The following is a 17,474-nucleotide window of genomic DNA, read 5'->3' as shown; positions in this document are numbered from 1 at the left end:
ACCGCTCCCATATCATTTATGAGTCATTCCATTATGTGTCCTAATCTTTTTCTCACAAGGATCTATAAATGCCTCAACTTGCATGGTCCTTTAAGAATGACTTGTAATAGCTCTCGATTCCTTAGCTACAGTTATCCTTGGTTGATAGTAGGGATGAGTATGGTCTGGATTAAGCTGGTCTAGCACCTAACCTAGACACTAATCTGCCCGAGGACCAACCCGCATAGTATTAGTTCTCAATTTTTGGGATCGTGGACCGCACCTTGTTGAGCTTGAGACCAATGACTAGACCGACCCTATGGGTTCAATCCGGTTCTAGAGTCAACCAAGGACCAACCGTTTATTTTATTTTTTGTTTCCTTTTTAATATTCCTTAAAAGGACAAATGTACTATTTCAAATTTACATATTCAGCAATGCTGCGACATTAAGCAGCTAAACTATGAACATAATACATATCAAACATAAATATAAAATGAAGTAACAACATAAACTTACACTTGCTAAAAGCAATAAATCATAAAAACGAAGATGAGAAGCGAGAGAATAGAGGTGAACGGCGAGGGAAGTGAACATAAGCGAGTGACAAGGCGAGTGAGGCAAGCGAAGAGAAGCAAGTCGTGAGCAAAGTGAGCAAGGTTGAGGCAAGTGAAGAGGGTTTCATTTTTTTCCCAAATTCAGTTTAGACTTTTACTCTCTAATTTACACGACAAATTGAATTGCACAGAGAAAAGAGAATAGGGGAGGATGTGCTAGAATTTAGAGTAGACAAAAACATATATCATATAATATATTATATACAAGGTTGATCCAGGTTGGACCAATCCTAAATTGCAAGGATTGAGGACCACCCACACAATGCAAGGTCTAGGGGTCCTATGACCAAGGACCGACCTAGTCCCTGGGGATTGGACCAGAATTGGTCAAGTTGGGCTGGTCCAGTTGACCATGGACCGATGCTCATCTCTAGTTGATTGATCCCCTTGACTCAATCTTTTGACGCATAATTTAGTCAATCAATTGTGGCCACATGTCATTTACTTCGCCTAAAATCTGTCTCTTGGAACAACATGATTGATGACCTCCTCAAGATCAATGGGCCTTGTAGGTTAATTTGCATTGTTGTGGTAGATCTGTCAAATAGTGGGTCGGGTCGGGAAAAATGACTCACCTATATCAATCAATTTAACTCATTTTGACCTATTTCATTGAACCATACTTGATTTGACCCATATTACCAAACACTTATATACTTAACGTAATCTAAGAGAACTCATATCCAAAGCGAGGTGAGAGTATGGAGTAAGCAAACGCATAATTGAGTGAGAGCGAGAGAAAGTTATAGAAGTGGGTTGAGTTTAAGTAAATTGTGAATCCATTCAACACCCATATTATTTTGGGTATTATTATTCTAAACTTATTTGGTAAATATAATTTACACATATAACCCATCAACTATGGGTTAATAAATAGATTTATAGTCATTTTGACAAGTCTATATTGTGGCCTTTGTGATTGATTAGTTTATTAGGCATCATCCCATCGATTAAGTGTATTTGTCATGATCTCATTTGAGCCATTAACTTCTTTATATTTGGGCCTAGAGTCAACAGGGGTCAACAGCAACTTTATTGGAAATTGAGAAAGAAATAGATATTTGATAAGAAGGAAGAGCGATTAACATTGACAAGATGAGAGCCGCTCTAAGTGGAAACAATAAATGGACAAAAGTTCTATAAAATGTCAATAAAGTGTAATTAATTACTATAACTTATTCATTTAGTGTGACCAAGTACTTTTGTTTGCTCCATCCAATTTGAGGGATAGGAAATGTTGACGAAGATCAACAATAGCACAAATTTTACGACTTTTAAAATTTGATTGCACTTTTGCAATAAATTTAGACTTTTGATGTATTTATTTTAAAATAAAAAAATAATATTTGGAGAAAACATGACGGAAAGAAGTTATATAGACTTTTTTTTTTTTTTTTTTTGAAAAAATATGGATGGACATCACTTAATTTAGTAGAGGTTTAATACATCCATATTAATAAATGTTTTTAAGGTGGCACTATTTCCATTGCTTATATGACTCAATCCACCCCATTCTTTCTTTTTTTCCTTGATATTCCTATAATATTTTACATGCTCCATATAAAAGTATCTCGTTAATAATAAGAAAAAGAAGAAGAGAAATTCCTTAATAAAGTAAAAACTTAAAAGCCTCTCTTTCATCATTGCTCTTATAATAATTTATCTATTTTTTGTCCCTCTTATCACAAAAAAAAAACCCACTTTCTTGGTGAATTTTTTTATTTTTATTTTTATTTTCCTTACTATTGTGAAGATATTTTTACACAAAGCATGTAAGGCATTATTGAAATATCTTATACACAAAAATATTATGCATGATAAGACATCTCACTATCTTTTCATGAACACTTTACAAATGATATTAATGTTTGTCAATTCGAAATAATGAGATTTGACTGACATTTAAAAAAAATCTTGTTTAATGCAATGTTTTGATTTGTAAAATTTCATCTTTAAAGTTGCACTTTAGAGAATTTAATTGTGATTTTATTTTGAAAAATCTTCAAAGAATTTTTTTCCTTCATCTAATCATCCCATTATATATTATGTATTATATATTATATGCATAATAAGACCAATGAGATGGGATTTGATGATATATACTCAACAAAAGTGAAAATTTATTAACAAATGATTATGTTACAAAATTATCTATGCTAAATTAATTCTAGATTCTACTCGACAATTTATCTATAAATTTGATCAACAACGAAGAAAAGAACTAGGTTTTTGGAAAATTTTCTTTTCGATAAAACTAACTTTTATGCAAGTAAAATCTATCAATAAAAAAATAGTTCCTTTTAATATACATGGGAATTTTGTCCTTTCGGTAACTAAATCCTATATATTACTGAAAAAATTAAAAATAGGAAAGTAAATAAATTTGGAGCCATCACATAATTGCACTTGAATGGTAAAAGATAATCTAATTCATTTATTAAAATTGGGAGGATTTAATCATATCAGAGGTAAAAATAGCGCAGCTGTGTTTTTGTTCCTATTGTCATCCGCAATTGCTCTTTATTTCAAAATAATATACACACATGTCAAAACAGGACACAGAAACTAAGTTCCACTTAAAGGAAGGTACATAAAAAGTGTTTCTTAACATTATCCTAAAACCATAATCTAAAATCAAAATAATATTTCCCACGAACTTGACATCAACTTTGATGTTGTTTCCCACAGTAAGCTTTGATTCATCTTGATTTTGCGTCATTCGATTTATTAACCCCTGTATGGTAAACACAACATGATTAGTGGCACTGCTAACTAGCAACCAAGAATAGGACGAGGCTTCAAATAAGTTGGATTCATAAATTCACAAACAAATGCCAAAGAATCATTATCTTCATGCTCACTCTTGGTTCTCTTGAACAACCAAGTTTTATATTTATTGCAAAGTTTCTTTACGTGTCATCTCTTCCTACAAAAGTAGCAAATAACACCATCATTCTTGAAGGATGCTTTCTTAAAACCCAAACTATTAGAAGGACCAACATCTTCAAAATTGCCCTTATAAGTATAATTTTGAACTTCTTACCCTTGTCACTACCAAAATTGAAAGCATAAAGGGCAATGTGCCCTTTATATTTCTTCAATTTTTCTTCCTCGCTACACTCTTGCAATCGGGTCATTAGTTGACCAAGTCTCATCTTGAGAACTATAATTGGTGTTAATAATCCTAAAATAAAAAAAAGAGCATTTAGAGCTTGATGCATAATGCAAACAGTAATAGTAGTAACATTGAGAGCCTAAAGTTCTATTTGCAAATCTACCATCCCCTGAATATAATTCCTAACTTCATTAGGACCATCATACTTCATATTAAATAATGTTTATAGGTATGTCCTTATCTCAACATTAGACGAGACACAGTTTCTAACTACCAAGGCTTCCATCATCTATCTAGTAGTGTAGTTTGTAGGCAAAACACTTTTCAAATGTTTATGAATGGAACGCTTCATGGACAGCAAACAAATTCAATTGCTCTTTTCCCAAGTAGTAAAATGTGCTTTCTGAGCTTCCATACTTTTAGTAGTAAGATCTGTCGATTTATCAGCAACAAGAGTCATATGAACATTACCATCTCCATACCAAACAAAAAATCTTCACTCAATTTCTTAAAATTTGAACTAGCAAGAACTCAATAGTAACGGAGTTATCGTTTATAGAAAAAAATGTAACTGAAAAATAAGTAATGTGTACAATTAGCATCATGTGAGAACTGTAATTTGAAAATGCACAAGTACATATCTAGAGAGCTATATGCACTACCACATAATCACCTTTGGGGAAAATATATTACATGCAATTGTATACTTTCCACATAATAACGACCTTAAGAATATTTATAACATTCATGAATTTATCACCTTTGGGTATATGGATCACTAGATTAGTCAGTCATCTATAATATTATCATGTATTCCTCTATGAACTAATACACAATCACCTCATTTAGGAGTATGATCACGCGTTAGAATAGGAGACACTCCATCATTATATAAGATTGATATTTTTCAAATCCAATCAAGTATGCCACTTTGGTAGTCACAACTTAATTGAATTCTTGAAACTCTTTCATATTAGGGACATAAACTTTACTTCTCACATACATCACTTACATGTGATTTTGATTATAGTGATGGGGGCAATTTATCACTAAAATCACATATCATGCTAATTACATTACTTTATTCATTGATATAAATTAAACTTTATATATATTATCAATGAATCATAATCTATGCAATATCTATGTGATGACATACCTATAAACTAGTACTTGTAATTCCAAAATCATAAAAAAAAAATACAAGAGAGTACGTGAAAATACACTAAAAATACATCTATTTAGGGTTTCATATGTATTTTCACATTCATAAAATCATTAAACATGTAAAATAAAAATACTACAAGGCAGAGCATCACCGTACGAGCACGTAGCCACCAACCACGCGTTGATTGGAGGCTCCACACGCCCGCATGTGCCTCCTCAGTGCGCAACGCGTGGAGTACACACGCAAGCGACCTATTCGGCCTGCTTCCCGGTCCGACTAGTGGCGGTTCGACCGGTTATCGGTTCGACTATATGGTCCTACCAATTGACTGGTCTGGTCAACGGTAATCCTGTTCGGACGGGTCAACAGGTCGTATTTCGGGTCAAGTTGCCGAGTCAATAGATCGGTTCACCAGATTGGGTTAGGTCTTACGAGTCGCTAAGTTGCTAATGTCAGCCCTAGCGCATACGTTGCACGTGCTAGCTTTGCCCATGTGAGAGTGCGTGAGGGCGTGTGAGGGCGTGTGGAGTGTGTGCTCAATGTCTTGGTGAGTGTGGCCGCGTGTGGGGGTGCGTGAGGCCTCCCTTGGTAGCACGCCACCCATGGTTTTGCTCGTCTTGTCAAGTTCTTCCTATCTATATATTAAAAAATGATTTTTGCTGCATAAAAAATCATGAAAATGGCAAAAACTACACATCTGTGTTATAATCTATCGAAGCTCTAATATTACATATTATATGTTAAAACGTATAATCCCATGATCTCCATAACTAGAATAAGAACATATATAATTGAGTAGAAAGATTAACACATTTGTTTTGGAATTCATCGCTTTTTTATGTGGAAATGAAAAAGTGATGATCCAAGCGCAAGTCATTTTCCTCTATTACCCTCTGTATCACCAGCTCAATAAGACGACCCCCTCACCCTTTAACGTTAGGTAAATGCTCATTTGTGGGGATAATTGTGAGAATTATGGTTAAATGAGAGACTTGAGCATTATTTATAGAATATCCAGCCGGGCCTCTCATTACGAGCAAAATTCAAATTGGCCCACACTAGTCAACCTCATATTAAATTAATTAAGAAATCTTTTATCTCACTTTAAATCAACCCCGTACAACGGTCAATTATAATATCAATTAATATAGCCAACATTAGGAAAAATCACATATTTTCCATGATCACACCCAATAAGTCGATTTTGCCTTGATTTTTTTGTATGTGCATTAGAATTTTCAAAGGATCAAACGTAGGAGTTACATGAAATGTTACCAACGAAAATAATGATGAAATATTTTTACAGAACATTTATATCTCGGAATCGTGCACCTACGTATAAAACAAGCATGCATCGCAAAAATCATGGCGAGTAAAGATGCTCAATTGAAGAGAACATCATTTCAATGTCGTTATGTGATATTGGCATTATATGACAAGATTCATCATAGCCAATTCATCGTCTGTGTCGGAATGTGGAGTCGTCTTTGCACATGATAAAGAAAGACCTAATACAAATCTCATCATCTATAGTGCCATCCAAAAGACGAATCCGAGCACGAGGATGCTAACAAAAGTTGCTAAAAGCCATGGTAGCGGTTGATTATCACAATCTTTGATGGACAGTGGCGTATCAGTTGGTCTCGGAAAAGCAAGAGGCAACAATCTTTACATGTTTTCTTTGTAAAATCGTATGCTCAAAATTGGAATTCAAATGATTAACGTGGTGAATATAAGAAACCAGGTGGGTCTTTTATAAAGATATTGGCCGAATGACGTTAAATCGTCAAATGTGCGGGGCTAAAATAAAAATTAGACCGAACAAAGTGGAGAAATTTGCAAGTTTCTCTACAATAGCTAGTTGCTCAGTCAACAAGAATCATCATGGGGATGAAGAAAAGACAACTTAGAAATACAACTCTAGTCCTTAGAACAAACGAATAAATCCTGCATATTCAACAGAGCGCCATGGAAAGAGAAGTTGCAATTGCACCATACTGCGAAAATGGAAATCTTCAAGACCTTGTCATCTACGATCAAATTTGATGAATATCTAAACCATCTTCTTTCTTGCAATCCTCCATATATCTTTGCAAACTAGAAAATATTTAAAAATAATAATTTTTTCATCTATGCTAAACATGATATATATAATACCAGCATAATGTCACAATTCAACCCCATAGAGTGGGAAGACAGATGCATCAAATCCCAATGGACTCAAGATCATCACGAGGAACTAAGTCGAGGCCTCATCTCTTGGGAGGTCTCTCTCTTATCATCTACATCACTGTCGTCGGAAGCACCCTCCTCCTCCCCACACTCTTCCTCTTTTTGGGTGGATCTGCATTCTTCCCATCGCCATCTTTGTATACCGCCCCCTCTTCTTCCACTCCATCTTTATCCTTGATCTCATGTTCTTCCTCAATGTCTTCATCCTTGCAATCAGTGTTCATGTCTACAATTTGTGGCCAATTTTGGCCGGATTGATTCAACTCACAAAAGGTGAAAATGTTTAGAATTTAGTTGGCAAAATTGAAAGATTTATGGTTGAATTGGCAAAAGTACAATACATTTAGGACTTTTCAGGCAATTTTTCCCGTCATCTTCCTCAATGACTTCTTCTTGCTCCAACCCATTCTCCTATTGCTCTAGGTAATCTCTATTGTCTCCATGCTCATCCTTGGCATGACCGAGAGGTCAAACCACATACTATGCTCCACTATCCTCCCGCATTTCCATTCCCAACATTCTTAAGATATCTTTAGGACTTACAAAGATGCAGTTCAATGAGATCACATGCCAAAAAATCAGGAGCTTTCATTTCACACCCCGACCCGCTTTGGACATGCGGCACTCCTTACTTCCATACTTATGGTCATTCGATTGCAACATCTCAGGAAGCGTCGCCGACCCATCCGTATTATTGTTTATATACACAAGCAAAAGTAGAAACGACTTAACCAACCATTCACAACAAAACAAGGATAGTTTCAAGCACACTTATATGTACTTATATGCATCCATAACATTGTCACAACATATAAGTCATTTACATTCAAACTTTAACATCACTTATTACATCACTTCATATACAAGCCGAAAACGTGTCTACAGCCGTCTCCAAAAGGGGTATTGAGATAAGCCTATCGCCTCTAATATTACGAGGGTGACTTCAAAATGTGATATACGCCACTCTCTCTTAATACGCATCCAACTCAAAATATCATGGCTCGGGCTCGGCTAGTCACAATTAGGGCCTAAAAAAGGTTAAATAGCGAGGAGTGTGATAAACTCAGCGAGTGAACTTCCTAAACCTCACACAAGGAGGTTATTCACCTTAGAACGACCTAAACATGCAAATCATCTATCGATGCAAATCAATCGCAAAGTAACTCTTGCTTTGCCCTAATTATAAACAAGAACATCTATCTTACCTTATCAAGTCATCAAGACATTAGCACATAAACAATTCTTATAACACTTCCTATACTCATGAGCCAAACATAAGATTGGGCCATATAACATAGTCTTGCACCTATGCCACACGATAGTCCAGACATACTCATATATCAATCTCATGTCACACGTGTGTAGACTATAATATCACTTTAAAAAATGCATTCATGCACTCATGCACTTTTCACATGTGGCGTCTTGAGAATCTTATGGTATCCCATACTATGATGCAACCTTTGAGACCATGCTTTCGAATTATTACAGCCGCTCAAGGCCCAAGGCCAATCCTAAGGTTCGCAATCATCTGGCATAATTGGGCATCGTCCCATGCCATTGGGCACGGCATCATCCCGCGTATGCATACACCTTAGGATGGCAATCCAATAAGGAGTTTCATTCCAAAATCCATTCATAAATGGCATCTTGTTAATGTGGGGGCATTCGAACTTAATCAAGCATCATCCTGCATAATTATATGCATCAAGACGGAACCATCACCCCGCATAATCATATGCATAAGGGTATTTAAATGATTACACGAGCGTATATCACTCAAGCTCATTTTATATCTTTATCATTAATTGATGCAATAGTGTGTAATGCTTATATAATATGCAACAACAATAATTATATACGACCATGTCATGTTGTCATACCACATGATCACATCCCAATCATGCATTTGTCAAATTAACCATATTTCCATCACATGGCATATTGCATCATAATAGCACTTAAAAACTTCATCATCGCTTAAACACTTCATCATACTATCTTTTCACATATTCATACATATGCACTTATTAGCCACATGTCATCATGTCTTACTTGTATATCATGTTATATCACCTAAATACATCACTTGAACACTTTAATATGCTATCCTTCCACATATCTCACATGCTTATTAATTGGCTACAATCAACGAATACTATAACCTTTATCATTTTTCCCTTCTAAAAGATACATAAGCATGCGCTATATTCAATTTTAGCAACCAACATTATATCCATCAAATTAGGACTCATGGCATATAGAACACTCATTAATGTAGAATAAGTCATTGCAATTGAGCATAAGATATTAGAATAATCTATCGCATGCTATCATAACCTAAACAATGTTTATTTAACATTAATATGACGTGTCATAATACTTAACACTCCTCACATATCACAACATAGTAACTTATCGCATCTCCACTTATCACATTTTAATAACTTATCACATAACTACTTATAACTTATTGAACATTGGAAGTGCTTATCGTGATAACCTATCGCGATGACCTATCGAAAAAACACATTATAATTTATCAGCAAAACTTGATAACCTATCGATAAAAAATGATAACTTATCGGTAAAACTTGATAACCTATCGTGATAACCTGTTGATAAATATGATAGCCTATTGACAAAATTTGATAATCTATCGTGATAACCTATCGGAATCCTATGATAACTTATCATCCAAAAACTCACTTATCACATTATCAAGGCATCATTTAGCCTTAATCTAGTCTTAAGCTAAGTCTAAAGTGCAACAACAACCCGCTAGAAAGCCACTCACTCTTGATTCCAACCTTGGCAAGCAACGGCAAAGATGCAGCAAGGGTTGGATGGCAGCTGCGGTGCTCGGCGGTGGCTAGTCACCTTCCAAACAAATTGTGACAAGGTTGTGGGCAGCGGCTTGAGGGGCTGAACAGTCACCACTTTGCAGCCCAAACTTAGCACAGCAGTGAAGACAGCGGTGTGGAAACAGGCGCTCCGAACGGTGAACGATGTATGGTGGACAGCAAGTGAGATCTAAGAGAGGCAAAATTGAGAGAAATGGGTTGCAAAGATGTTGGAAATGGAGGGAGGTGAGGTTAGAGATCTAAGAGAGGCAAAATTGAGAGAAATGGGTTGCAAAGATGTTGGAAATGGAGGGAGGTGAGGTTCGGCTACGATGAGGGAAAATAAGAGAGAGATTAAGGGAAATTAGAGAAAAATGAGAGAGAGAGAGAGAGAGAGAGGGGTAGGAAAGAATTTTGGGGAGAGAGAGAGGGGTAGGAAAGAATTTTGGGAGAGAGAGATATGTTCAAATCCAAATTATTGGATGGCTCATATGAGACCTTGCTCTCCAAGCCAAGAATGGAGGGCTAATATTGTCTCTTACTTTACTTCCTTCCCAAGTTCCATTAATGTCATTTAATGAACTCATCATGCCTAAGCTAGAAAATAGGATAGGTAGGCTAGGCATGACATCATCTTCTCTCTCATCTCTTCATTAGGCACCCATCTCTTTCTTTATGTACACGAGTTTTTGTTCTATTAGGCTAGAAAGGCAAAATGGCAATTTCACTAAGTCTGGGTACTGTTTACGCACTATTCATGCACATGAGTCATTAATGAGGAACTTGAGATGAAAGGACTTGGATGGCCCATGGGCTCCTTTGGGCTACCCATCTTGGGCATGAAAGCCCATTGGGCCCACGTGGGTTCTCATCTGTGGCCCATTTTCACTTTTTCAAATTTTATATCCTGTCGATGAAAAATCGAGTTTTCGCACCAAAGTTGTATTTTCGGTGTTTTTGGGGCCTACCAATCTTTATTGTAACCCCGTCCGGAAATTGGATGCCAACATCATTCCATTCTGAAAATTGAGATCGGAATAAGGATATCACGTTTAAGATAGATCTTAAGACGAGAAAACATAATTGGATTAGGGGATATAGAATCGAGAAAAAAGGCGACCTAGGTTAGGGTTTTCTGGGAATCCTTTTACTCTAGGTGCCTAAAACAAGAATCTGCTTAAGTAGTTTTATAATAAAAATTAAAAATTAAAGACAGGGAAAATGACATAATGATCACTGAAGTTTGACCCAATCTAATACCAATTTCTCAATCTATATATGATGAGTTGAGTTATTATGTAATTTTATAAATTCGCTAAAGTACTAACTTTCTCTTATTCTTTAGTGCCAATCAATATTGAACATTCTTTGCATCGTCGAGAGTCAATTCTTTAGAATCTTATAGTCGAAACAACAATTTTATCCAAAAACATAAAAGTGAATTAATTAGAGGGGCACGGATTTCCATAGGTCAGATTAAATATGAAAGTACTTTAATAATATGGGTTAAGCAGGGTCTAGGTTACAAAAGTTATACTGCATATAAAGGAATTGAAACGGGTTAAATAGATCAATTTAAATCGACAATTTTCTACTTGACCTACCCATCTGATAACTGTACCAATCGTTTAAGTGCACTTGTCATGACCTCATATGAGTTTATAACTTCTTTATGTTTGGGCTTGATGTCAAGAGGGGTCAACAATAATGTTATTGAAAATGGAGAAAGAAATAGATAATTGATGAGAAGGCAGACATAACATTAATAAGATAAGAGCCAATCCAAGTAGAAAAATGGGCAAAAAGCCACAAAAAACCCTCAAACTATTTTCCCATCTCTTTTTTTGCCAATGATGTTCTCCTCTTTGCAGAAGCCAATATGGTCTCTATCGAACTCCTCAAGGCAGGTATTGATAGATTCTCTAACTGGAGTGGTCTTACTCCAAATTTAAGGAAAAGTGAAGTGTTCCTATTAGGAGGCCCCGTGTCTCTTCGAGATAATATTTTAAGTTGTTTGGGTTTCCAGTTGGGATCACTGCCGTTTCGCTATCTTGATGTGCTGGTTATTGCCACCAGATTGGGTAAAGCTGATTGTATTGCCTTGGTGAATGCTATCACTGCTAGAATACAAGCATGGACTCACCGTTTCCTCTCTTTTGCTGGTCGACTTCAACTTATCAAGTCGGTACTTCATTCTATTCAGGTGTATTGGGCTCGTGTATTTATTCATGCTCGGTACTCAATTGTATAGAACAGATATTCCAACAATTTTTGTGGAAGGGTCCTAAATTAGGTGTGGTGGAGCTAAAGTGTCTTGGAAAGATGTATGCTTGCCCAAGAATGAAGGTGGCCTTAGTATTCGTACTCTTCAGGAAAGTAATTTGGATGCCATGCTTAAATACATTTGGCTCATATTTACTAATAAGGAGTCTCTTTGGTGCAAGTGGATACACTCTACGTTTTTAAAGCACAAAAACTTCTGGATCGCTTCTCGTCCTACCTTGTGCTTGTGGGCTTGGAAAAAGTTGTTGGACCTAAGGGAGAATTTTCAGCAGATGTTTAGATGGCAATGGTTTATAAGCTTCCTTTTGGTTTGATTTGTGGCATCCGAGAGGCCCGCTCTACAATTTTGTTCTCGAATCCGGTAATTTACCGTTCTAATATTTATCGGCAGGCATCGGTTGCTGAAGGCCTCTCTTGCTTGAACCCCTTGTCCTTTATGTCTACCTTTCTTGCGAATTGGGGAGAACCCCTCCCAATACTTAACCTTGAGAATGACTGCTTTCAGTGGCTTGGTCATCCCTCTGGTAAATTCACTTCTGCCTCAGCGTGGAAATTAATTCGCCCAAGAGGTGAGTCGGTGCAATGGTCATCTTTTATTTAGAGTTCTATGATGCTTCCGCGCTATCAATTTCTCCTTTGGCTGATCACATGCAACCGTCTACCTACCTAGGTTTCCTTACTCTCTTATGGCAGAATTCCTTATGTGGTTTGCACTTTTTGCTCGTGCCATTCGGACTCGATTGATCATTTATTTTTTGGATGTCTTGTTACGGGTAGCCTTGCCTTGTATTGCGCCGTAAAATGAAATCTTGCTTGGCGAAATAAATCTTGGTTGGAAAATTTAGAGTGGGCTACTATCCATCTCGCCGATCAAAGCTTCCACCAGTCCCCGGTCCGCTTTGCTTTTTGAGCGTTATGCTATATAATTTGGAAAGAGCGGAACAACATTATTTTTCGGAATTGGTCCCTCTTCATTCCGGCTATGAAGATGCATTTGCATAAGCTTTTTAAAGATAAGGCTCTTACTTTCAAATATGTTCCTGTTACTCCTAGGAATAGAAGATTACAACGTAGCTGGGGTATCCATTCGTCTATCTTTGATTGACTTTGGTGGCCCCGTCTATGTGGGCTTAGTTTTGTTGCGTTGTTCGCCTCTTGTATTCTTATTGGAACCACGGCACCCTTACACTCTTCTTGACCCTTTGGTCTTCTTGAGTGTCTGCTTGTTGTTGGTGCCAGGCCTCCTTTTTGTAAATCCGATTGGCAAAGTCTATACTATACTTACTTTTACCACAAAAAAAAAAAACCCTCAAACTGTCAACTAGACACATTTACCTTGAAAACTAGACATATTTACCATGAATTTTTTTTTTTTGATCACCCTAGAACTCCCGTACAGCCGATAGCTTGCGAGATAAACTAGGAGCGGCGCTAGCCCAGGACCCACCACTAGGGCGCCACACTTAAGAATCCATAACAACAGCGTTGGGATTCGATCTCCTCCCTCCCGGATGAGGGTGAGAGCGCAAAGCCAGCGCTACCGTTGCAGGAGGTGGTGAATTTTTTTTTTTTTTGTAATAGAAAAAAACCCCAAACTATACTAATTGTTACATATTTAACCCAAATTTTTTATTGTGACTAAAATTCTGCTAGATGATTTTTCAGCCAAAATAATATTGTTTTTATTTTATTTAATTCACGTGGGCATCATATTAGCACCATTTGCTTTCTAGCGTTTATGTAGGTAGATTTTTAATGATTCTCATTGATAAAACTCTAATGAAGAGTAATGCATGTACAAGTTTGAAATTTTCGTGTCATACAAAAAAAGTTTAGAATAAATGTGTCACTGTGTCATACAAAAATGTTTAGGATTTTTGGTAGCTTTTGCCCTAGGCAAAATAAATGGACGAGAGTTCTAAAATTTGTCAACAAAGCATAATCAAGTATTAGAACTTTTAAAAAGTGCTATCAAATCTGAAAATTTGTCTAATTGGTCCAATCGAGTACTTTCGTTAACTATCCCATTTGAGTGATGGGTTTTAGATCTTGATTGTACTTTCATAACATATTTTAAGACTTCCGATACACTTATTCTAAAAAGAAAAAAGAAAAAGAAAGATAATATCCAGAGAAAACATGATGAAAAGCTATTTGTTTCAAGGTGCATAGGTTGCAAAACTCTACTCCTTCATTCAAGCATCCCCACCCCAGTCCATTGAGAAGGTGGGAAATCGAACACGTCATCTCTCCCTTCCCAAGTGGGAATGATTGCCACTGGGGCAACCCGTAGTGATTAACGAAAATTAGGTATATAGTATTTTTTGTCATATGGATGGACTTCTCTAGGTCTTGTTTTGTAAATCCATATTTTATTCTTTTTGTTAGACACTGGAATTTGTGACTTAATCATACAAAGAGAGATTTCTTATTGTCTCTAGAACTTTATACTAACTACAAGTTTAATTATTGTCACTGTGTGCGTTTGCATTGCGTAAATATATGAAGATTAAAAAAAATTCTAAGATGATCAAATAAATGATATATTGCCAAATAGAAATAAATGTGTTGAGAGAAATTCCTCGTTACCTACTCCACCTGGCCTTAAGCAGAAAATTTCGTCATAAATCAATTTGTATCTTCTTATTTCTAATTTATGAAGGGTCATGGCCAGCATTGCAAGGAAAAATAATTAAAATTTACTCCTAGCCATGCATTTGGTATCTCTTAACACTTCAATTTGCAAAAATAATCGCACCCTTGACTCATGATATTCTCTGAAGTTTGTTTGCATCAGGAGGACCATATGTTTTTGTCTTTTCGTCAAAATCAGGAGGACCACATGTTAATTGCATAATTATCGTATCATTAGTTATTACCCTTGTAGAAGGTTGTGTTTTTTTTCCCTAAGTCAATGTTAGTGGAAAATTAATTATAATGACCACTAGTATCAGCGTTGAAGAGAGCTACGAGCGGGCATGTATGACGTGCCGGTGGTACATTCATGTTTATCCAATCCAAATCTCATGAAGAAATCCCTATTTCTTAAATATGGGTCTAAATACCTAGTTTCACTGATTCACTGAACCTAGTCATATCATGAATTCATTATCTTAGATTTTTTTTTCTTCCTAGAAAAGTAACCCTCGATTTCCAAAACGCAACCTTAGATTTTCCTTCTTATATTGCTCTAAATGGCGTGAATAGCAAAGATGCCTCACCCAATGCAGAGACAATTTCCAATTCAAACAAAAGTCAAAGCAATCCTTTCTTCTGTTTTTTTCTTTTTTTGGGTCAGAAATCCTTTGTTCTTTGACTAAGCACTTAGACACCTTTTCCTCCTCGCCTAAGCGCAATGCCCAAATACGTGATTCGGGACACCTTATATATATGCTCACAACCAGACTTGAGACTCGCACAACACAAACACTGAAAAGAACAAACACCCAAAGCTTAGGCCATGGCATTCACCAACTTCATGGCCACCACCTCGATGGCTCTCTTCTACCTCCTCCTCCTCCTCATCCCAAGCTCGAACTGCGGGGACCTCGACTCCCATCACGATCACGAAGTCCCGAAGAGCGATGTGGACCTACCTGGAGTTTCCGCTGAATTTGGAGTACTTTGAGGCAGAGCTCTTCTTGTATGCTTCGTTGGGGTATGGATTGGACAAGGTGGCCCCGAACTTGACCCTGGGAGGTCCATCCCCAGTTGGAGCTAGGGCTGCCAACTTGGGTCCTCTCATCAAGGATATCATCTTGCAATTTGCTTACCAAGAAGTCGGTCATTTGAAGTGAGTTTCTTTAGAGATGTCATATGGTTTGATTTTGGAGTGCAAAATCAAACCTTTTTGTTATTTATTTTGCGAACTTTGATAGTCATTCTCATTTGTTTTATGTTAGAGAGGAACACTGATGCTAACTCTCATTTGCCGACCTAGACTTTCCTTTGCTGATGACCAAATCACAGAGTCCTTTTTCTTTTTCTTTTTTTTTTGAATCAATGTAGGGCCATCAAGCAGACAGTGAAGGGGTTTCCAAGGCCGCTGCTGAATTTGTCTGCGGATTCATTTGCCCAAGTGGTAGACAAAGCATTTGGGTATGCTTTGAAGCCTCCATTCGACCCATATGCCAATGAACTTAACTTCTTGCTTGCCTCCTATCTCGGTCCCTTATGTTGGCCTCACGGGGCTATGTTGGAGCAAACTCCAAGCTCCAAGGCTCTGTCTCCAAAAGGGTATAGCGAACAATCTCTACATGTTAATCTTCTTTGTCAAATTCTAGTGAGCTACCTATGAATCCTTGCGCCCATCTTGTGAATGCTTTTCAGCTTGTCGCGGGCCTTCTCGGCGTCGAATCAGGTCAGGATGCAGTGATCCGAGCCCTTCTATACGAGCGGGCACACAAGAAAGTCGAGCCATATGAGATAATCGTGGCGGAGTTCACAAATAGGTTTTCGGAGCTGAGGGACAGACTTGGGCATGACGGGCTTAAGGACGAGGGCCTCGTCGTACCCCGTCACCTAGGTGCCGAGGGGAAGATCGAGGGGAACGTGCTCGCAGGCGATGTATACTCGGTCGCGTACGACCGAACGCCGGAGGAGATACTGAGGATCGTCTATGGGAGCGGCGATGCGAGAGTCCCGGGAGGATTCTATCCCAAAGGAGGGGATGGTGGCATTGCTAGGTCTTATCTCCGGTCGGTGTAGATGATTGTGATAATCGATGAAAAATTTGTGACTTTTGATTGTGCTCCCGATCTTTCAAATGGACTTGTACATATCATGCCGGGAGCCTTCAGCAAATTAAAATAATGAATATTATGTTTCTAAATTCCTCCTCAGTTGATTCCCCTTCTCAAATCCCGTCTTACCTAGGTTGATGTGATAAGTGAGGACAACTTCGATTTTGATTTTCAATGATTGCACCCAGTTCATCAATTTTGCCCTGATTAGTTGTACGAGGATCATCAGAATTTTCAAAGGATCGAAAGTAGGGATTACATGAAATGTTACTGAAAGAAAAAATTATGAAAAGATATAAAAAAATTTATATAGATTTCTTCATCTATCCTATACATTATATTTAGGAGAATTACCAAAAAAGTCATAAACTTACTGCAATTGAGTCAATTTAGTCTTAAACTTTTTTTTTTTGGCTAGTTTAGTCTTAAACATTTTACAATTATGCCAATTCAGCCCATTCAGCAAAAATTGGCCAGCCAATGCCAACGTGGACGC

General features: G+C 37.1%; 1 protein-coding gene across 1 annotated transcript; it reads left to right on the top strand.

Moving 5' to 3' along the window:
- Positions 1–15,696: 15,696 nt before the first annotated feature.
- Positions 15,697–16,943, top strand: LOC104417565 (desiccation-related protein PCC13-62). The gene is given in 6 exon segments (XM_010028822.2): positions 15,697–15,831; positions 15,833–16,029; positions 16,245–16,401; positions 16,403–16,423; positions 16,425–16,472; positions 16,566–16,943. Coding segments are annotated over 6 exon segments (936 nt in total).
- The last annotated feature ends 531 nt before the right edge of the window (positions 16,944–17,474 follow it).

Source organism: Eucalyptus grandis, chromosome 8 (assembly GCF_016545825.1).
Source record: "Eucalyptus grandis isolate ANBG69807.140 chromosome 8, ASM1654582v1, whole genome shotgun sequence".
NCBI lineage: Eukaryota > Viridiplantae > Streptophyta > Magnoliopsida > Myrtales > Myrtaceae > Eucalyptus > Eucalyptus grandis.
Note: the sequence above shows the minus strand (reverse complement) of the source record. Positions and strands in the feature narration are given on the sequence as shown.